The following is a 23,440-nucleotide window of genomic DNA, read 5'->3' as shown; positions in this document are numbered from 1 at the left end:
GATAACCTGGTTTGCCTAGAGTTGCACACTTGTAAGGGAGAGGACCTAGAGTCAAATTGTGAAAGAAAATTTAAGTGTACAGATGATAGTTCGTGTCTACAATGTGGGAGTAGGTTTTAATTGAGGAATTTGCTAATCTAGTCAGATCAAGGGTTGGTATTCATGTATTGCTTTTACACATAGAGTTTCCCTATTAAAGTCTAATGCATTATAAACTGCTACTTAGGTCAAAATTAGCTGGGTCTTTTTAAACCAACTATGGAACTGGATGATCTGAGAATCAACTTCCTTCAAGGCAGGTTTTCAATTAGCACAAGACATTGTGGTTGTCAAGGGTTGACATCCTGACCAAAAGCCTCTTTCTGCTCGGGGTTATTTCTCAGAGAAGGTTCTTCAAAGATGTGAATGTTCCACCAGCTGGTGGCTACACCAGTGACCTTTAATGCTAGTTGAGCTTAAATACATTTTGACGTTTCCAACAAATAATGTATTTTTACAAGGTAGGGCAAGCACCACAATTTAGGCCAAATTGTTTGCCTGTAGGCCAGGTCCCTGGGAAGAGTTTTCAGGGATTCACTACTACTCATCAATCTCTTTTTGCTTCCAGCCCAAGGGGAAGAGTTTCTTCTCCAATCCCTACCCTCAGGAACCACTCAGACAGATTTGCCAGTGGCTCTCAAGGAGTAATCCGTAGGCTCATCTCAATATCATATTATTGTGGGGTCTGTCTACAACAAGTAGATGCTCAAATTGACTTCCAGAATTAGCTCAAAGACTCCATACTATATTTTAGATTGTGTATTATGGAAATTCCTTGAGAGTAAACACTGTGTCTCTATTGTGTGGGTGTGAATCACTTGTTCTTTGAAAAATCATCTGGAAATAGGAATATTTAACATGAGAAGGACACAAAAGGAACTGACAATGTACAAGAGGCGAAAAGGTCCATCTTCTGAAAAGCCAGCACCCTTGACTACTAAGTAGCCACACATCTTTCATCTGAGTAGATTTCATAGACAAGCCATGCAGCCAAATCAAATGGGAATCAAAGGGATTCTGTGTAGATGGTATAGAAAGTGTCTCAGAAGCACAAAGGCCACTTTAGTCACAGGAAACTGCCAGAGGGTGGCTTATTTGATAGAACAGAAAACAAACAGACACAGTAGCTGGTGTATTTTGGAGGCAATATTAAATTTAATAAACATCACAGCAATGGTATTGTTTAAATAGGGTTGGGAGAGTTGGAGAATTTAACAGCTTATTTCCCAACTACCAGCCTGTATCTCAGAGGCAGCGTTGATGGCCAAGAATAGAGCCCAAAATATGTTTTCTCTTGCTCCTGCCGTCTGTGCACTGTTCCTGGCCTCTGCCCTGGCCTCAGCTCCCAGAGTGGGGATAATTAGAATGTCATTTCTACCAGGTTCGTTTTCTCTGGGTCACTGACTTAAGGCTTGATCAAAATAGGAGGGTTGCACTGAAATAAATTCTTTCCCACTTCCTCAGCCAGACCCAGGTTATTTCCTGAGGGACCGTGCTCCATAGGACCAATGCTCAAAGACAGTTTCTGTGCAAGCCTGAGGTGCGAGGCGGGGCATATGGCGGAGGAAGTTTGTGCCCTCCACAGCAGCAGTCAGTGGTACTGTGTCTCTGTGCCAGGTCACTGACATGTAAAGGCCTGAGACAGATGTGCAGAGGAGCACATCACCACCAACTGCTCCAGGAGCAGTTAAGGCTTCTGTTTAATGTTTATCCAATGGCCTCAGTCAGAAAGGCTCTGTAGAACATGCATAACACAAGCTGAGCTTTATACTCCATTAGCACTCAAATGCCTAGCTGCCCAGAGGCACATGGTACTGACCAGACAAGGCCAGTTTATGGTGGAGGTAGAGGGCACAGAAATGCTGACACAGAATGAGGTCACCAGGTGTGTGGAAAACTCTCAGAAGTAAGGACATGGTACAAATGGTACAAAAGAGAAAGTCAAAGACGACCTTTGTCCTGTTCACAACATCACCAGTTGCCCTCCCCTATGAAACACAGGTAGAGGAGAGGGAGGACTTTAGCTCAGACTTCAGAAACAGCCTTTTTCCACTTCATTACTGACTTCATGTAAGGCCTGTTCCAGCTGGGGAAGTAGTGGGCCTCGGAACGCAATGACAGCTCATATCTTGTTTTCAGATTTTCAGATTTCATGGGGAAAAAAACCTTACTGGGGCTTTCAGTCAGAACAAAAAAGAAGAGTAGCTACATTACTTTTAGCATTCTGACCATGACTAGAACTTTTTTTTTCTGCCTTTCTCAAGCCTAATAGGAAAGAGAAAGAAACCAGTGAGAAGCGAGGTGGGAAGTGGCATGGAACATAGTTCTCTGCTAAATGCCCAGGGATAAATAGGAACTATCAAAAAGATATCAGGGCAGACACTAAGAAAACTCCTGTGGAGCCATGCTTATTAGCCTGTGTTGTCCCTGGTGCCTGATGTATCACTTGGCATGAGGTACACTGGATACAGGTGCACGAGTACGTGCATGTGCCTGCGCATGCACACACACACATACAAACACACTCCTTTTGCTTTTAACTTTTTAAAACTTCTCAAATCTATATCCTCTCCTTTCCCTCTGTGACCATCTTAATTCAAGCAACATAATCCCCCACCTCGACCACTGAAGGAGCCTCCTGTCACCTACCTCCATTTCTCTTGTGCTTCCATTACAATCTCAGCAGCCTGTATGATCTGTCTAAAAGCCAGGCATGGCTATCTCACACTTTCACTTGAAGCCCACAGTGACTTACACTAGTCATCATAATAACATTACACAGGTGTTTCCATTCATTACCCAGCATATTAGTTTGCAAGGGGTGCCATAACGCAGTATCACAGACCAGGTTGCCTAAACAACAGAAATTTATTCCTTAACATTTCTGAAGTCTAGAAATGCAAGATTAATGTGTTGATATGTTTGGTTTCTCCTAAGGCCACTTTCTTTGATATGCAAGTGGCCAGCTTCTTGCTGTGTCCTCATAAAGTCACTCCTCTCTGTGTCTGTTCCCTACTATTTCTTCATCTTATTATAAAGATACCTGTTCTTTCAGATTAAAGCACCACCCTTATGACCTCCATTAATCCTAATTTAGTTTTTAAAGCCCATATCTTCAAATATAGTCATGCTGGGAGTTAGGGATTCAATATATGAATTTAGAGGGAACACAATTTAGTCCATCATATCTGGTCACTGTCTATTTCCTGGTGTGCATCATCCAGTATTTCCATTTGCTCAACCTCTATCGCTTTACTGACTTATTTGCAGTAACCCAGAAGGATCAGGCTATCTCTAATCTCTGGACCTTTGCCTATGCTGTTCCCTCTATATGCATAGCCCTCAATCTTGGTCCCTCCTCAATTTCCACACCTGTCCACTCCTACTGGTCATTTTAGCCTCTAATTAGGTACCACAATCTCTGATAATATCTAGTCTCATGGCAGGAAGTGTTTTCTTATTTCCTCTGCTGTGTCATTACAACATGGAGAATGATACTGATGATTCCACTAAGGGCTCTACTAGACCATAAATCATCTGAGGGCACAGGCTGTGTCATAGTCATTTTGTAATCCCCAGAGCCTAGTATGAGGTTTAGCTCAGAGAATTTACTCAGCAAAGAACCAGTGAAAGAACAAACCAACCTGTTTCTTTGCTAAGGGTAGAGGTATCTGGAGTGAGCCAGGCCAAGCTAATTAAGAACTAAAATCTAGAATTTCAAATCAACATCTGATGAACTGTGCCTGAGTAATTCACAGGATGAAGGTTGGTTCTATGTTAATAGAAGATTCTGTCCCAAAAGGCTGCTGATTGAGTAAGCTTTGGTTTCTCCAGCACATTGAGAGTTGTGTATTGTAGCAATCCTAAGGTCCTGGAGCAGTGGGCCTCAGAATCCCCTGGAGGGCTTATTAAACCAGATGACTGGATACCCACCTACAAGGTTTCTGATTAAGTAGGTCTAGGGTGGAGCCTGCAAATTTACATTTCTAACAAGCTCCCAGATGATGCTGATATTGCTGTTGATCCAGAGACTACGCTCTGAAAAATCACTGTTTATGATATATATGCACCTATGTTTATAGCAGCACAATTTGTGATAGCCGAATCTTGGAAACAACCAAGATGCCCATCACCTGAGGAATGGATGAAAAAGATGTGGTATTTTTATACAATGGAGTATTTCTCAGCTATAAAGAATGATAAACTCGAAGCCTTTATATCGAAGTTGATGCCACTTGAGGATATGCTTATAAGTGAAATAAATCAGACCCACATGTGTAAATATTGCATAGTCTTCCTAGTGTAAGAACTCAAAAGAAGAAATAAAAACAGAAAGATATAACACAATTAAAAGGACAGTGAGAATTTAAGGATTAAACAATGAAGAGAGGACAAGGAGAAAATCTAGGAAACATGACAGGGGCAAAAGATGCACAAGATGGGTAAGGCAATGATCCTGAGAATCTTCAGCATGTTTTTGAAACTAGCAGTTAATTGGCAGGATTCTCACCCTGACTAACTATTTACGCTGATACCTGTGAACTAAGCAACTGCACTGAATAGCAATGTGTGATACTAGGATCATGCTTGGAATGCCTGTTATTCTGGTCTTCTAAATACATACTGCTTGTCGTGTCATAACAATTACTGCTATACTGTCTCCCAAGTAAATGTTTGTTTTTAAAAAAAGGGTAAACCACTACAAAGACAACAATATGCAATGTACTAATTACTGAAACTGTCCTATTAATCAGTTTTGAAACTGTCTCATTACTATTTGTTTCTCAATAAAATTAATAATAAAAAGGGTAATAAATGAAAACAAGAGACAAGAAAAATGAAAATCACTGTTCTAGAAGCTTCTTCTGGAATTACTGCAATAAATTTACATTGCTACATATGGCATATATATGGCATAAATGGCAAATATTTTTACAAGAATATATGTATAATCATCTCCTCCACTGCCCGACACCAATACTGCTGAAATTCGTAAGAGAATGGGGAACAATAAACCAATTTTTCTTTCAAGGTAAAATTGCCTCTGGAAAAATATGGTAACCTAATGGTGGGAGTTCTGGTTTCTTTTCGCAGGTGCGATTAGAGTGGCCAACAGACCTTGCAGTCAACCCCATGGACAATTCATTGTACGTCTTGGATAACAACATTGTGCTGCAAATTTCTGAGAACAGGCGAGTGCGGATCATTGCAGGACGCCCCATTCACTGCCAGGTGCCAGGCATCGATCATTTCTTGGTCAGCAAGGTCGCAATCCATTCTACTCTGGAGTCAGCCAGGGCCATCAGCGTCTCCCACAGTGGGCTGCTCTTCATAGCTGAAACAGACGAGAGAAAAGTGAATCGCATTCAGCAAGTGACCACCAATGGAGAGATCTCCATCATCGCTGGTGCCCCCACTGACTGCGACTGCAAAATTGATCCCAACTGTGACTGTTTTTCAGGTATGACCTTTTTAGCAATTCACCAGCTCCCCCTCTCTGTTGTCAAATGAAAATTGTGTATCAAAAAAGTAAAAATGAAAACAAAAGTGTTCCTTGTAAACTGGTGTGGGTTAATGGAGAAAGCACTATGTTGGGAGTCAAATCACCTACTTGTTCTGACAGCCAACTCATCGAGAACCTAAGAACGTCACAAAACCTCTTTATCACTCATTCTTCTTACTTGTTAAATAGCAATAAGCACTTTTCTCTGTTATGTTACCGTGCTGTCCTGAGAACTATTTAAATAAAAATTATAGACACTAAAGAAAGTGACACTATTATGCAAACATAAGATAGTCATTATTTGTATTTTTTAATGGAAAAATAGGTTAAATCCACTTTTATTGGCTTATCTAAGCAAAAATTACTTTCCTTAAACAACTCATGTCCAGATGAAAAGCATGTACTACTTGGTCCTCAAAGATACCAATAACAATCTTTGGGGAAGGAAGGACAAAATTAAATACCACAATGGAAAGTTCTCAGGAAATTAGTCTGCTGCATATTTTGTTTATTAAAATTTAAAACTTTTTCTATAATCAATAGTGTCTTAACTTTTAACTGAAATGAGGGGAAGTCTTTTCCAAAAAATCATGGCATGAGGTAGCAAACAGACCTCTGGATGTTAACAGACACACTTACTCCTGGGACGTGGAAATCCCACCACGCTACATGCACCCTATTAAACTACTCAGCCAGGCCAAAATGATCCTCTTAAATCTTGCTCTTCCTTAGACCACAGGAATCAAGAGCCAGAAATTGGGTCAATATGACTTCTGATCAATATTTCCAATGTTTTCTGGACAGTAAGTTTTATAGATATTTCACTAATTTGTATCTTTCATTCAAGGCAAGTCTAATGTTTATTCCAGTTATCAAACTTGATGTTCTGAGTCACTGTTGCACTTATAGATTTAGTGTACTTTGACAGTGTGACAATGAAGATTAACAGAAGAATGGGCCTTTCGGTGTTGTAGGACTAGAAAAATCCTGAAACAGATTCTACAAGCATTGATAAGCATAAGTTTCATGTATTCCTAGCCAACTTTTATGTAGCTATCATTATTTGCTGTTCTTCTTTCTTGCAATACAATGGAGTCTGAATAGCAGGACTGAAGATTTCACAAAATTGGTGTAACTGAGATAATTACATCTTACTGTTCATCTTTAGTGGTACTGACTCAAGAATTACAATTTTTTGAATAATGGGTTTCAAAATTGTTAAGGGGGCCACGCAGAGAATATTGGTTCACTGATTATTCCCTTTAAAAATATTCTCGATGCACAGTGCTTTCTCCCTATGGTATGTTCATATAAGTGCTTGTAATGCCAATTATTAAAATCAGGGCCTTTCTGCCACAGGTGATGGTGGTTATGCCAAGGATGCGAAGATGAAAGCCCCTTCCTCCTTAGCAGTATCCCCTGATGGTACCCTCTATGTGGCAGACCTTGGGAATGTTCGGATTCGTACCATCAGCAAGAACCAACCCCACCTGAATGATGTGAACCTTTATGAAATTGCCTCACCTGCTGATCAGGAACTTTACCAGTTCACTGTGAATGGAACCCACCTGCACACTCTGAACTTGATAACAAGGGACTATGTGTATAACTTCACCTATAATTCTGAGGGTGATTTGGGTGCAATTACCAGCAGCAATGGAAATTCAGTGCATATTCGCCGTGACGCAGGTGGGATGCCCCTTTGGCTTGTGGTGCCCGGTGGGCAAGTGTACTGGCTGACCATAAGCAGCAATGGAGTCCTGAAAAGAGTGTCAGCCCAGGGATATAATCTGGCATTAATGACATATCCAGGAAACACTGGACTTCTAACTACGAAAAGTAATGAAAACGGATGGACAACTGTTTATGAGTAAGTTTTTAACTCTCCACATACTCACTGTTAAATTTTTATTTAACTTTGTTTTGCAGTAGAGCAATGGCCTAGTAATTGCTATGTGTTGCATGTTATTTTCTCCTAACCATCATAATAAAAAATACTCACAGAATATATTTTACCCAACCCCTAAGGTTTAGAGCATTTTTCCAGAGCAATTTGTAGAGCATAATGATAAAAGCATAGACTGAATGAGGAAGGAATCAAGTGTGGAACTGTAGGAGATAGGAATGAGGTAGAAGTCTATATTCCTGAACTCAAAAAGTTCACAGCATACCTAGGAGGACAAGGCAAAATTGCATTCAAATAAAAAAAATAGAGACTAATTGTAGACTAAAGAAGCAGTGTGATTGGACAAGTATTTATTGATACCCGAGGGGCTTAATGAATGAATAAATAAATGAATGTGTGACCTACCCTTCCCAACCTAGTATAAGTTGCTGTGAATGTGGGTAAGAGAGAAATTAAAATATAAACGGTGGACCCTGAAATGTAAGTGGAAAGTTCCATGAAGCACATCCTGAATAGCAGTTCCATTCCATTGGCCACTTCTGTAAAATATGGAGCCAGCAAAGTGAACCTTTACAGGCTTGGACTTCCTTAGTGTTCATACACAAGTCAAAGAATTTGGCACATGTTGGCACTTACAGATGAGATCTGTGATAATTTCGCTTAACTGGGAACTAACACAAAGTGTGTCTGACAGTAAGCTACTAGGAAGTATCAGACACAGGAATAGACTATTGTCCTTGTCTTTTAAAGCATGGACAATCTTGTTTGCAAGTCAGTCCATTTAGCAAGCTAGTCTACCAGCACACAGGAAGCATTTTCCCCACAAAGGAAATGGCTGAATCTTTAACCACCATGCTGAGTTGAATAAACAAAAGATTCCATGAAATCTGAACCCAGACTCCAATTTTCTTAAAATTAAAGAAAGTGAGAAATGGAGATATTAAATTGAAGGGTTTGAAGTGTGTCTTCTCTTGTGAATATATAGAGAATATGAAAAGAACATGTCCAATTTCTGAAAGACTCCTAAGGAAAGGAACAAAACAATTGACCTTCACATTTTAGATCATTCCCCAAACAAAAGCCATTCACACACAAAAAAAGCTGATGACTATTCTGGTTTCACATAGAAAAATATATTTAATAGCTTCTGTTGCAAATTTTCCTTTGAAAATTTCCTTTTAAAAAAAGTTCTCTTCCATCTTAATAACTGTAATAAAAGTTACTGTTGACTAGGGATTTACTACATGTTAGGTACTGGGCTGTGTAATTAACATACACTAGTCATTTGACTCTCATGGTACCTGGGACAGGTTTTCCTAGTGTAACCATTTTATGGATGAGGACACTATGACACAAAAGGGTTAACCTGTCCTGACTTGCACAGGAGTCCAGAATTAAAACCACAATAGTCTGACTCAAAAGTCCACATTTTAACCTATACTGTACTTAGGAAAGAAACTTTCTACTTTGAGATTTTAATATCTTGTTAAAAATTCATGACAGATCACCTTGCAGCTTGCAGCTGATAGTTAAACGACTATTTTTGGAAGCTACTGGTTGAATGCAGTTATTCAATAAGAAATGGCTGGAGTATTAACTATATTTTAAATAACTAATTCAAACATTCTTCTCTTTATTGAACAAATAGTTCATGAGCAGCTACTAAGTGCCTCACAATTTCATAGGTCCTGGGGATATAAAAACAGAAAAAAAAACCTATGTTCATGAAGTTTACATTATAATGGAAGGAGACTAGTAAGATAGCACTTCAGACAGTGGTAAGTTCTGTGGAAGAAAAACAGAGTAAAGTAAAGGAGATCAAGCTTGTGGGGATTTTATTTCAGATTGTTGCTAAGAAGGTGACATTTGATCAAAGACCTGTAGAAAATGAAAAGGTAAGCCATATGAATATCTGGAAGGAAGGAGGAACCACAAGTGCAAAAGCACTGCCGCAGAAAAAGGTCAATATGTTCAAGAAATGGAAAGGCAGCCATTTGAGTGGAGTGGAAAGCTTAAGAGTAATGGGTGATGAAATCAATTGTGGCTAGAGCTACTTCATCTAGCACCCAGTAGGTCACGATTAAGACTTTGCCTTTCACTACAAAAGGTAGAGCCACTGAAGAGTTTTGAGTGAAGTCACATTGTAATCTGACTTACATTGTTCAAGAATCATTCTGAATTGAGAACAGATTCTGAAGTAAACTTCAGGAACTCAACTCTGGCTTAGAGAATATTGTTGCAATAATCCAAGCAAAAGTCAGTGATTTGGGCCAGAGAGTAGGAGCAGTAAGAAGCAGAAAATTTCTAAATACATTTTGACGATAGAGCTATCAGGACTTGTTGACAGATTAGATGTGTAGTTTGTGAGAAAGGTCTAAATATTTGGCCTGAGCAACTGAATGTTGAGGTTTCTATTTCCCAGAAAGGAAGACTATGTAAGACAGTGGTGGCAAACATATGGCAAGTGTGCCACAGTGGGCTGTTTGTTATCATTGAAAACTCTAAAAGTTTCACTATCACTGATGTAAGGGGTGTGTTGTATTGGAGGTTTATGAGGCTGAGGGTGAGGAATTCAGTTGCGGGATATGATCAATTTAGATAGACATCTAAGTAGTGAATTAGACTGAGTCTGAAAAAGAGCAGAGATACTGGACATTTAGAATTCACCTGTATTTAGCCATTCAAAAAGGTAAGACCCCCATGAAAGCAAGTGTAGACAAGGAAGAGAAGATATTTGCAGACTGATACTGGACCACTTCAAAGTTTTTATTTGGGGATATGAAGGAGAAGTAGCCAAGGAGGCTGAAAACTGAATGGCCAACGTAACAGGAAGAAAACTAGGAGAGTAGAATGCCCTGAAAGCCTGCTTTTTTATTGCTGCACAAAAATACTTTAGACTGGGTAACCTATGAACAATAATTCTGGAGGCAAGGACATCCAAATACAAGGTGTTGGCAGGTTCATTGCCTAGTGAAGGCTTCTGTCTACTTCCAAGATGGCACCTCTTACTGTATCTTACTGTTTTTCCCAAACTTACTGTGTTTTCCCCAAACTTTTATAAGGACACCAATCCCATTCATGAAGACAGAGCTCTCATAACCTACTCGCTTCCTAAATGATCCACCTCTTATTGCTATCACAGGTGCATTTTGGGATCAACATGTGCATTTAGGAGATTACTTTAGTTTCATGCTACTGGGACACAGAACCTGACACCCACAACTGAAAGGAGAAGAGGTTTACTTGGGACCACAATTTGTAGAGGTTTCAGTCCATACTCTGGCTCCATGGCAGAGGGGCATGGTGTAGGAGAATTGCTCATAGCATAGCAGCCAGGAAGAAGGGAAGGATCAAAGGAGGAGGAACAAGATAGACCCTTCAAGACCACACCCCCAGTGAGCCACTTCATCTAGTTTTCACCTCCCAACATCACATTTTAGCTATAACTTTATCAGCGGACTAATCTAGTGGTGAGTACAACACCCCAAGCTCCACGTATAAGTACATGAGGTATTGGGAGAAGATCTAGATATAAACCATAGAAGGAATATGTTCAGATGGTATCACCAAGTAAAATAGGTGAGTCAATAAGGAAAGAATGTTTTACTTTGTCAGATACTCCTCATTAGTAAGATAGGACTGAGAGTTGAGCATTTAGTTTTGTGCTACGAAGATCCTTATTTATCTGGAGAACAGGTGCTACATATCAGTCAGATTTTTTTATTACTTCAATATCTGAAACCCACAATTTATTTATAGGAGAGGTTTAATTTATTCATGGTTTCAGGCCAGGATCAGCTGGCTCCAAGGAAGAAACCTCATAGCAAAAGGGTATGGCAGAGAAAGCTGCTAGTTCCTGGCATAAGGGAAGCAAAATGGCAGAAGCATGCCAGAGAGCAAACAGTGAGGGACCAGACACAGACCCAAAAGTGGTGCCTCCATAGCCCACCCAGATATACCTATAAATACACTAATCCCCGGGAAAGATTCCAAAACCAATCAAGTTGAAACTCCACCTACCACCATGTTCTGTGACCCAGCAGGGAACTAAAGCTTGTGTAGAACATGTTTAAGAGAAAATGCTAGCTGTGTGTCAGCTTAACCATATAATTCCAACAGCCTACAAGACTGAGGCAGAATCACAAGTTTGATCCTAACCTGAGCAATTTAGCAATTTAGTGAGACCCTGCCTCAAAATAAAAAATAGATGATGATGTAACTCAGTATGAAGATTCTATGTTCAATCTTATTACTACAAAAAGACAGACAGAAAATGGGAATATAAATATTCATAGCACCATTATTCATAATATCTAAGAAGTATAAACCCAAGCATTCTTCAAGTGATGAATAGAAAAGCAAAATCTACTACCTGCATACAAAAAATATTCTTCAACTATAATGAGTAATGAAGTCTTACATATGCTACAACAAGGATTAATCTGAAAAGCATCAAAGTAAGTTAAAGAAACTAGATGCAAAAGAATAAAATACATAATTCTATTTATATAAAATGTCCCCCAAAAGGCAAATCCATGAAGACTGAAAGTACATTAGGACTTTTCAAGAGTTTGGGAGAGAGAAGTGAATGAGGATAGCTGAATGAGTATAGGGTTTATTTGGGGAGGATGAAAATGTTCTAGAAGTGGTATTAATAGTTCCATAACATTGTGGATGTTTGTAATACTGCAGAAGTCATTGAATTCTACTCTTCAAAGTGGTGAACTTTGTGGTATGTGAAATATATCCCAGTAATAATTTTAAATCAAGTAGAGGGAGAGACATTGCTGACAGTGAGTGAAGAATTATTCTGAGGAGCTTTGCTGTAAAGAGGACTTGGAAATTGGAACTAGAGAAAAAATGGAGTAAATAGAAGGCATTTATTTCTTTAAAAAAAGTGAGACAAATATATTTGTTTGCCAATAAAGATGATGTAATACAGAAGAAATTGACAATGAAAGACAGAGAAGAAGCTGTCACTGCAGATCAGTTCGTGTGCCTATTTTGCACTGGCAGCACATCAATGCAGACAATGTGCGGTGATTTAGTCACAAGGAGTTGAAGCCAAGCCTTTTACCAACACATGGCTGAGGGGCCGGGGAGATGGCTCAGTAGAATAAGCGCTTCCCTGGCAAGCGCAAGGACCTGAGTTCAATCCCCAGTTCCGAAAGAAAAACAAAAAAAAAAACATGGCTGACACTAGTGAAAAGCCATCAACTAACATACCATTGACTAAACAATCTTGAACCATTAAGAGATGATAAACACAGGTATCGACAGGAGAGTAATCATGGGATTTTATGGCTATAAAGAAGCAGTAGAAGTCATTTTATAAATGAAGAAACAGAACTCAAGAAAAGGGGAGTAAATTGCCTTTTCACATTCCTAGCTGTCTGGATCTAGAATCTGGTCATTGAGCTCTTTCCACTACTGTCACACTGCCTTTCAGAAAAAAAGGATGAGCATTTGTGATTCTAATAGTGACCTTGCAAAGTCTGGAGAGCTGGAAGAGTATAGCAGGAAAAAGATTATAGAGGCATCAGGAGACTATAAGGAAGAACAAGCAACAATTTCTTCCTTCGCCCACATCCAGAATTATGCTGAAAGCCTCATAGCTAAATAGTGTCTGCTCAAAGAAGCCTTTTTTCTTCCTCCTAGAGCCATCTATTCTGTTGCTGAATTGCAGGCCTTTTCAAAGCACAGCTTGGTCCCTTCACATGTGTATGTAAGAACAAGTAACTTTCTAACCTTCATAAGGTGACTAGTTCCTCTTATAGTTTTCTCTGTTCACAACTGACTTCATTTGTTTATGCCCTCCAATATTTTAGCCAGCTCTAAGCATTTCTTTCAAGTTTTTATCTTGTCCTTCTGAAGATGGGGCACACAAAACTCCTATTCTAGTCAGTCAGAGCAGGGCTCAGATTGGTGGAGTTTCCTGGGCCACAGATACCAGGCCATCCTGGGAAAAACAAAATAAATAAAAACTCTCAAGTATTTCTCTGAGGTAAGAAGAATGCCTCTTCATACGGCCAAAGATTTTTTTTTTTTTTGCCTAGGTGGAAATAGAAATTCTTTTCTGAGATGAGAGTGAGAGAGAAACTGAAACAGAAGAATTTGGCAGGACAGACAACTGCTGAGTATAGTCAGCCAAGCCAGTAATCCATTCAACTTTCAATTATCTGTAGCTATGTAGAGGAGAAATGACATAGATGATCCTGAACAGTGGATAATCCAAATAGGATTTTTAAATGCACCTTGTGTAGAGATAGGATGTGGCCTTTTATTGTGCAGTGTCACGTTGCTTAAATAGTTCATTGATTTTCATAATTCCATTTGACTTGCAACAGAATCAAAATTGCACACTCCAAGTATTAGTGCTGGATGCCACGCTGCCCACAAGCGTCCTGAGTGGTGGTCGGGGGCACAGCACTGACCACAAGGAAATGACTGTCAAGGTAACCATTCTGGCACAGCAAGGCAGGTGTTCTGGCCTGGGGAGCTAGCAAGCTCCTTATTGCAATGCTCTGGTCACACTGGAGATCCAAGCAAAAGCTCTTGCGACTCACACACAATGGGCAGGTCTTCTTCCCTCATAAGACTGTTAAGAGCAATGATTTGTTTGCTGCTTTGTTGTCTGGCATTTTCCTGGCATAGGTTTCTGCTGGCCAAATAGGAAAAGTCCCAGGTGAAAGCCAAAACATTAGATGTGTCCTTGCTATTGCTTCAGGCTGAGTTGACAGTTCAAAAGGCCCCTTTCCCTTTGGGGAAAGCCCTCCCACTGGAAGGAGACTCCAGCCATCTGATTACTTTTTCTGCATTCTGTTTCTGGACTTGTTAACACAGCTCTTCCTTCCTCACAGATGTGCACAAAAACCACTGACTGACAAGTTGGAAAAGACTTCATAATATCTCTTGGTGCTTTCTGGGCTGTTTTACAAATGCTCAGTTTTATCCAGGGTGACTGATAAGGGATCTCCTCTTCTCCCTGATAAGATTAGAAGTGAGGAGGGGGCAAGATAAATAAGCTATGTTTCTGCCTGAGATATTTGCCTGGGGATAGGATGTGATTCCCATTCAGAAATGCTTATGTAATGTTCAAACACATGAAATGTTTCCAGTGCCACCTAGAATCTCAGAGTAGAAAAGGACATAATGTACTGCAGGGTCCATCCCCTGACTCTGGGCAGATGAATAATTTCAATTAAACAAGAATATAGAATTGTAGAGTTCTCCTTTGAGTCCCAAGGAAGACATAACACCTTTGCTCACATGCCTCTCTTTGTGCTTTATACCCTTTGTGACGATCAAGAGTGAGGCATACAGAATTGTCACATGAAATGCTGGGGAGAATTGACATAGAGAAATCACACAGAAGCAACAGAGGCTGTTGGCAGAAAAAGCTTGCAGAGGCTGCTAAGGGAGTTTAGCTGCCCTGCATAGGACACTTAAGTGAGCTGAGCGTGGCCTCCCAGCACTGTAGCTGGCTGGCTGCTGTCTGTCTGTCTGTCAGATAACCACATTGGCTCTCATATCCACCCCATCTTTCCATTTCCACTGGCAATCTCCTATTCATTCTCATTCAAGGAGTACGTATAATGAGAATCTACTCTGCCAGACACTGTAATGCTAAGATAAATGAGACACTGTGCCTTCCCTTGAAAGATGGGAGAGCTTACAGTGTAATGAGGAAGACATCCAAATCATAAGTGATCACAATAAATTTGATCAAAGCAAAATCCACTGTCTTTTCTTATACAAACTGCAACTGTATCCTCCTACCAATCTCCCCTTCCACAAGTCACTGCCACCAACTCACTGTTTGGGCCTCTTCTGCCCTGAAAAGCTTTTAATGCCTTACATGGACTTCTAACCACTTGCTTACTGCTAGTACGTCAGTTACCTCCCACTGCCTTCTTAGAGGAAGCCAGCTCTCCAGCAACACTGTTCTCTCAATAGACATCGCAACAACCTGTGTGTTTTTCTTACTGTCCTTACTTCTGTGTGCAATGACTTCTTCCTCTCTCCAGTCTTTACCTGTCTTCCAGGCTGGGAACACTGCTTCCACCTGGTTTTCCTCCTTCTCCACTACCTTCTCTACGTCCCCCTCCTCTGCTCAAACCAGGTGCAAATGGCTTCTGCCTCTTCTGAGCTTCTACAGCTCTTTACTTGCATAAGCACAATGCTCTACAATTAGAGCAATTAGATTAGAGCAATTAGATTTTTGTCTGTGTTTCTTATCTTCCCTCCTAGCCCCTGCATTTCATTCAGCACTGTATGCTCACTACCGAACACAAGCTTCTAATATTTATTGAAGGAATGACAAAGTTAGAAGGGAATTATGGACTTGAAAGTGAATCATAAGGAAAAAAAGATGAAATTCTGACTGAGGAAAAGGGAATCCAGTATTTCCTAAAGAATAACTGTCAGATTGGTCAGTTTTCTGACATGAAAGTGTGAAGAGGGTCTGACATATTTGTGTCTACATCTAAATATAAGTTTTAAAAATAATGCCTCGAATGTTTTAAAGTAATGAATTTCCCTTTTATTATCTGCAATTTTTCTAAAAGCAAAAGTGGAAAGGCTTCTAGCTTCTACTCTGCATGGTTTGGCTTTGGCTTAAGTGGCAGTCAAGGGAAAGAGCTTGCTATCCTTTATGGGAACATATCAGACCAAATATTTTTAATAATGTATAAATACAATTTTCTCAGTTAAACCTTGTGCTCCTCAAGGACAAGAATGAATTCTGAATTTGCTTTACAAATGTTTCCATTGCTCTCTCAGCACACACACACACACACACACACACACACACACGCTCATACACAGAGCCTGTTATGATGCTGAGCAAAAGAGTAAGTGCATTAAACTCTTCACTACTGGGTGCTCTGTGAGACCCTCACAGTGGAACTCTATAAAATCAGTCCAAGGCAGAGTAATCTGAGGGCCAATCTCCTCTTTCCAAATCCTCTTCTGATAGCTATGAAACCTACTGACACAATTCATGGGCCACAATTCATGTAGCTGGTTAGGTGAGTGCCACCGCCCTGTCTGGGGGATGGAAGGATTTGCTCCCACGTTGTGGCCTGAGGGGATCTGTTGAAGCATATTGGCTTGTACTCTTTGCACCAAAGGATGTAGGCACCAAAGGGAAACACACAACATAAAGAGATTTTGATTAAACTTGTTTCTTTGACATTCAGTCTAGAAAAATACATTCCCCTGTGATTGGGGTGGGGGAACCTCAAGCAAGTCATGGGAAATCAAAGGCTCCATTTCTTTCTTATCCACTTTGAGCAATCTTTCCAAAGTTGCGAGACTTCTGCACTGATGTGTATATCTGCCTGTTACTCTTCTTTTGGAAATGACCCTGCAGAAGAAAGGTGGCCCCCTATGTTTTGATCCAGGACATATAAATGAGTGTACACATGAGAGACATCACATTGCTGACACCATCAAATGTGACTCCTCTAACTGTAACTAGCAGAACTTGGCTTGAGTGCATTGAAGGGTGGGGTGCTATGTTTATAAAAGAATCAAATATACACTTTGAAATAAGGCTATTCTTTTAGCCACAGAATGAAAATAAGGCAATGTAATTTCTTACATATGCAACAACTGCACAGGTCTTAGGGAGGTGATTCTTTATTTCTCAAATCATTGCTTCCTTCCCCCAAAAAAGGACAGGAAGCAGCCTGCCAGATAGACCTATCTAGGTAATTCCCACCTTATCAGGCCTCTTTACTTTGCTTCTCTAAAGGTGATGCTTTCATTTTGGGACTAGGGATGGAACATGGTATGTAGAAACATGCCTGTGCTCTTAGGAAGAAGCCTTAGTGTATCAGAGAGTACATACCAATGCCTTAGCTTACAAATTGTTTGGCTGATGGGTCAGGAAATCAAATCTATCCACAGGGCTTTGTCAAGGTTTGTTAGGGCTTTTAACAACTGTACCTCTCATGGGTGGCCCTGTTGTCCCCAATCTTATCATGTTACCCTGATGATTGCATAAAACAAATCTTGTTTCTCAAATCTTTTCTTTTTGTTTAAGAACAGAGTGGTGGGTGACTTAGTGTTAGCCTGCTTGCCTAATGCACCAGGCCCTGGATTGAATTCCCAGAACCATAAATAAATTTTAAAGCAATAAATTAAATCAAGGGGCTGAGCGACTAGGAAAGCCCAATGGCAACCTGCAGCCATGGCGTCTTAGGTCAGGTTTCCTGGAAGCATGATGAAGTGGTGTTGGCTGCGGGTGGAGGAGATTCCATAGATACCAGAAAAGGGACAGCAAGGAAGCAGATGGCTTGTGCTGAATGTGGAACCAGAGGAAATGCCTGCATAATCCAAGTATTGGGATTACAGAGCTTCTTGTGAGGACAACATAGAGTAGTTTCCTTCTTTATGTTGCCTGGAAATCCCTCCCTGCAGGGAAAATCAGGTTGATACTTTTAGAGAGTGAAGGCTGAACATTCAATTCCTTCCCTGGAAGGAATATCAGGCAGATAAGCTTGGGGCTGTTCAGGACATTCAATCTTCCTATATTCCTTTATGGCCACTGGCCTGCTTCCTACAGCCTCGTAGCAGACCACGGGCAAACAGGCTGCGCAGAGAAAGGATTTTCCCATTAACTCCAGGCACAAATGGTACCCTTCACCCTTTCTCTGCTAATGAGTCCTTAGCTGCATAGTGGCCACACAACAAAACATTTTGACTGAAACTCACTCCAGCAAATGGGGCACCGAATGGAGCAACTAGGATTTGACATTTTTATGATGCCACATGACCACATGGATTACTTTTATTCACATATATGTCTTTTATTGATAGACTGTGTGTGCACACAAAGTATGTAGCTGCACAACTGAATTGGAGGCAGCATTTGTGCATAGCCTTAAATACAATTTTGTCCTAAAAATACAGCCTCGCCCTTCTCCCAAGCCTATCAAAGGCTGGCATAGGTTTTCAAGTTTCAGCACTTACGTAGACTGAGTTCTTTAAAACTAAGTGGATTAACACTAACTACAATGCTGTTCTATGTCACTGGGGTGGGGGGGAGCGGAGCCAGAAGTCCACCATTGTGTCCAGGCTGTATCCTGCTCATTTTGGGTAAAAAGAATACAATTGTTTAACATTTTTAAAGCAAACCAAAGTGCTTAAATATTTTGCAATTTGCAACTTGAAAAGAAAACAGTAATGGGTTTCCAAGTGCATGTCTTTACTTTTAATGAAGTGTTTATTTTTCATGGTTCTATTGGCAATAAAAGAACAGCTCCACATCAAAAGCCTTCAGGGAAGTAGTTTGCATTTGGAGGACAGTTAGATTGCCAATACTGACTTTTTTAAAAAATAAACTCACTACCCTATATTTCTAGATATGGGTTATTGCCTATTATCCCAGGTAATTGTTATCTTTTTGTCTCTTACTCATACAGGCAAATTACAAAGCATTATGTACTATACTCCAAAAAGATAAAAAGAATTTAAGTGACACCAAGATCAGGGGGCTCCAGGATGTTTTAAAGAACATGTTTCCATTATCTTCTGTGTTTGTTCATTTTGTTGGAAGAATGATTCATTCATTTCAAATTTGGCAACTTAAGCAGCAGCAAATTATGATTTCCCCAGAACAATGCAAAGTTCTTTCCCTTTGACAATAGCACCCTCTGCTGGTTTTTGTAATCCATCACATCTAATAGGATCATTCCAAGTTGCAAAGGGAGGCCTCCCTGTGTTGCACGTTGCACACGGGAGGGCATGATTCATAAATCAGTTTTCCACCCTAGCGATTCATTCCCAGAGATATTTTTTCTGTAAAACAGCATAGCTCAACGAAGTCATCAAGAATTCGGAGGCTTCAAAAAACTCCTTCGTTTGATTAATCATCTCCCTGACCTTTTTTTTTTCTTATTGAACAAGGTTAATAATACTTGTTATCAGTCATAGTTAAACTGTATTAGCTGCTGAGTGGTTTTGTATTTTTGCAAAGGCCTGTTATCACTGACAAGAGATTTCCAAGTTGGGATTGGTTCTATTCTTCAGGTATGACCCCGAGGGACACCTGACCAACGCAACGTTTCCCACTGGAGAGGTCAGCAGCTTCCACAGTGACCTGGAGAAGCTAACAAAAGTGGAGCTAGACACTTCTAACCGTGAAAACGTTCTCATGTTAACCAACTTGACAGCAACTAGTACCATATATATTTTAAAACAAGGTAAGACTGTTTGCAACTTTACCTGATAGGAGAAGCACCTAGTTTCAACTACCCTCAAACCGATGCATAGCATTAGTAAATAGAATTCACCTCACACTGAGAAGATGGATTCTTATCCTGAGGTTTTAGCCAAAACCCAGACAAGTCCACACTGTTCACGTGTTCACATATTTTTGGGCCCCATATCTGTGGGCAGAATGAGGTTAAACCCCTGCCTAATTTGCTCTTCCATCAAATCATTTTCCAACACCCAGCTGTTTATAAAGCTCTTTTATGATCTGACTGGTTTATATAAAAGTAATGGAGTCTGGGCACCAGCTGCACTTAGCAGTCTAGATCAATGCTGACACAGGCGAATAAAGGACAAATTAGGGTACACACCAAGGAAGAACTGAAGTAAAACGAGAGAATTAAAAGCCGTTCCATGCAAATAGAGTACAATGAGAATCAGTGGGATTCAAGAGATAAGGAAGATATGATTTAGAAAAAATACATTGGAAGCCAGAGGGGAAGCAGATAAAGAGAAATTGCTGCCTCTCTGCCCAGTCACGAAGGACTCATTCTGGACTCCTTGTCCCATTGGGAGGCCACACCTCAAAGGGGAACAGCACCAGGTGTTGTCAGTGTTAGCACTTTGTGGGGTACAGCAAGTGTGCTGATGTCCCCAGGTGGTATGCTGGGCTGAACTTGACACTCTTCTCACTCTAGCTTGCAACATACAATGCAGTTGATCCAAGAACTCAGAGAGCGAGTTTATGAAGAAATGATTTAAAAAGAAAAACAGAGCATGCAATGTGAGACAGCATTCTTTTATCCATGAAAGCACGTAACCCAACTTTCAAACTAATGAGACCAAAAAGGAGAAAGTGTGTGGGCTTGGCAGAGTGGACGTGTAAGCCAGAAGGCAGCTAGGTCCACAGTGTCATACTCACACATCCCTTCCCAAACGTGCCTCCAAATCTAAACTTGTCTCTTCGTGACTCCTTTCTCTCTCCCCTTTCATGCCCCTTCCCCTTTGCTCTTCCACCTACAGAAAATACTCAGAGCACCTATCGAGTGAGTCCAGATGGTTCACTGCGGGTCACCTTTGCCAGTGGGATGGAAATCAGCCTCAGCTCAGAGCCTCACATCCTGGCTGGGGCAGTGAACCCCACCCTGGGTAAATGCAACATCTCTCTGCCTGGAGAGCACAATGCAAACCTCATTGAGTGGCGGCAGAGGAAGGAGCAAAACAAAGGCAATATTTCAGCTTTTGAAAGGCGGCTAAGGGTAAGGCTTGATGTTATACAAGTTATCAAGCTTTGTGAGTTTCTTTGGAAACTGCAGATACTTCCTAAGCCCATTTCTCCAAAGGTTTTGTAGGTAACTGACTAGCTGATACGACATGCTAATTCAAGAGACTGTGTAATGGCTGATAATAGTTCACTATCCTTAAATGAGCATTCTAATAGGCGCTTTCTTTGTCATTAGCCAGCTAAAATGCTGTAGTAGTAGCAATTTTAGGCACCAAGAGTGTCTAGCTAGCAAAATATGTTTAGTCAGAGAGCACTGCAGTTCCTATCTCAGTATATTCTGAACATGCTTATCGAGTCCTCCAAGTTGATCCAGTTCCCTGCTTTTGGCTAGTTCTTAGAAAGACTGGGCACACAGAAAAAGATACAAAGGGGGCTGATGAGATAGCTCAGAAGACCTGCTTAGACAAGCTTAGGTAAGTGCAGGTACCGTGGTTGAATCTCCTACACCACATGCCACACCAGCCCCGCCCCCAGGGTCAGGGCATAGTGGTGCATGACTGTAATCCCAGGCTAAAAATAAAGAGGACCACTATGAGGCTGAGCTGCATAGTGACACCCAGTAACAACCAGATACATTAAAAAAGAAAAAGATACCAAGCATAAGGAGTAAAATACAGTGAATAGAATTACTATAAAGTCATACTAAGGGCCAGTGAGCACAGTGCTAGCACTGAGACTCATCTGGAGTATTCAAAGAGGTTCATGGAGGAAATTTAAGACTTTTAGACTTTTCAAATCCTTACCAAGCATGGTTCACCCCAGTTAACCAGAGACCTCTGTCAGAATTTCTTCTTTGCAGTACACAAAGCCTACCAGCATGGAAGCACTCTACCTATATCTCTTCTTAAACATTAACCAATGATAGCAAGATGGGTCCCACTTTCCAAATACAGTGACATTCACTATCAGCCTTAAAGCAACTGCCAAGCTGTAGAACACATTCACTATTGACATCTAGCCTAACTTGGGCACAGATTTCATGCCTAGGATACTGGAACACTTGTATTTTCTTAACTTGTGGTACAAATTTGATAACCTTAAGGCTCTAGAAATATAACCACCAAAAAAAATTCAATTCCAGAGAGAAGCAGGTAAACCAGTCATATGGCTTGGTGTGGACAAAATAGTCTGCAAATATACTCACTTTTCAATAAGCTCTATTGGTAACACAGAGTTCTGTACTGTTTTCTGTAATAGCTACTGAAGTTGTCTAAGTCATAAGTCAATTTGTATGTTTCAATTCTATTGAACACTCTCTAACAGAACATTTACCAGATATGCCACTGAATTGAAAAGTGAAACCAGACCAAATTTTCAAGCCTCTGTGTGTGTGTGTGTGTGTGTGTGTGTGTGTGTGTGTGTGTGTGTGTGTAGCAGGAAGGATTTCTGTCAGAGTTCTTCCAAAAATCAGATTTCCTGATCTCCTGGGTACAGTCTTTGAAAGGAAAGTTAAACAACCTCACTCATAGCCAGTCTTCCACTTGTGTTAAGAATTTATTGTATTTTTTCCTGTGGAATTAAAATATACCACTAGAAAAAAGTCAGAATAGTCTACAAATGACTTATCAAACTAGTGGATTCACCACAGGAAAATAATATGTTGAATAAGTAATCTGTTAGTGCTTCCCCTAGTTTATAACCTCAATAAAATATTAAAAATCAAATTATATACTGTATGACATTGTGATTTTTGATTCTTTGGGTAGTCCAACCTATACTATGTGACCTTGAGGCTTTCTATTTTCTAAGATAATCTGCCAGGGCTCTCCCTTCCATACACACAGAAAATGAAGAAAAGAAAACAATAAGCTGTGATTTACAGCCTATACCCAGAATTCTTAATATTGAGAAGCTAATAGTCTTAAACATTTTGGAGTTCTTTAGTATTGAGGGGTCAAATGTTTAGCTAATAATAATTATAAATTGACACTTTTAATGCTGTGGTATATTTGGACAGCTTTTAACAAATTCGAGGCCTTCACCTCTATGTGATTTCTATGGCAGCTCCCAAGATCCTGGACCTAATGAATGGAATCCCTTACTGGCTAGGTGGTGTTACTGTGTTGGGCAAGAAACCTAACAACAATAACAATCCTTTGTGTATATTCAGTGCCTCAGAGTTAACCAAATACTTCCACAGCCAAGATTTTATTTGACCACCATGGCCATCAATTGTTATTATTCCCAATTTACAGATAAGGAGACTAAGGCCCAGTGAAGTTAAATGATTTGCCCAAAGTCAAACAGCTATTAAAGTACAGAGGCGCAGCTAAAATGCAGGTCTTCACCTAGCATAACACTCTTTCCAATGCATCATGTTGTGCTGCCTTGTTCCTTAAAATAATTAATCTATAAATCATTGCCCCATTCAGCAGAGCCATGTTGGCGGGGCCTGGCTCCTCATTTCAATGCTGACAAAAGGAGACAAATAATCTATTGTAATGTACTAGCCAGTGTGGGTGGTACGGGACAACTGGCCGCCCTCCAG

The 23,440-nt window shown here is 40.3% G+C and overlaps 1 protein-coding gene across 3 annotated transcripts in view; it reads left to right on the top strand.

Moving 5' to 3' along the window:
• Tenm1 (teneurin transmembrane protein 1) overlaps window positions 1–23,440 on the top strand; it is a 713,845-nt gene that overhangs the window by 661,125 nt on the left and 29,280 nt on the right. For all 3 annotated transcript variants that reach the window (XM_004646075.1, XM_004646076.1, XM_004646074.1), the window contains 4 exons: window positions 5,134–5,500; window positions 6,902–7,412; window positions 19,485–19,657; window positions 20,691–20,926. In XM_004646075.1, the coding sequence (XP_004646132.1) occupies window positions 5,134–5,500; window positions 6,902–7,412; window positions 19,485–19,657; window positions 20,691–20,926 (1,287 nt within the window). The remainder of the gene's footprint in view (window positions 1–5,133; window positions 5,501–6,901; window positions 7,413–19,484; window positions 19,658–20,690; window positions 20,927–23,440) is intronic.

Source organism: Octodon degus, unplaced genomic scaffold (assembly GCF_000260255.1).
Source record: "Octodon degus isolate 3935 unplaced genomic scaffold, OctDeg1.0 scaffold00251, whole genome shotgun sequence".
NCBI classification, from domain to species: Eukaryota; Metazoa; Chordata; class Mammalia; order Rodentia; family Octodontidae; genus Octodon; species Octodon degus.
This window is presented reverse-complemented; position numbering and strand designations above follow the sequence as displayed.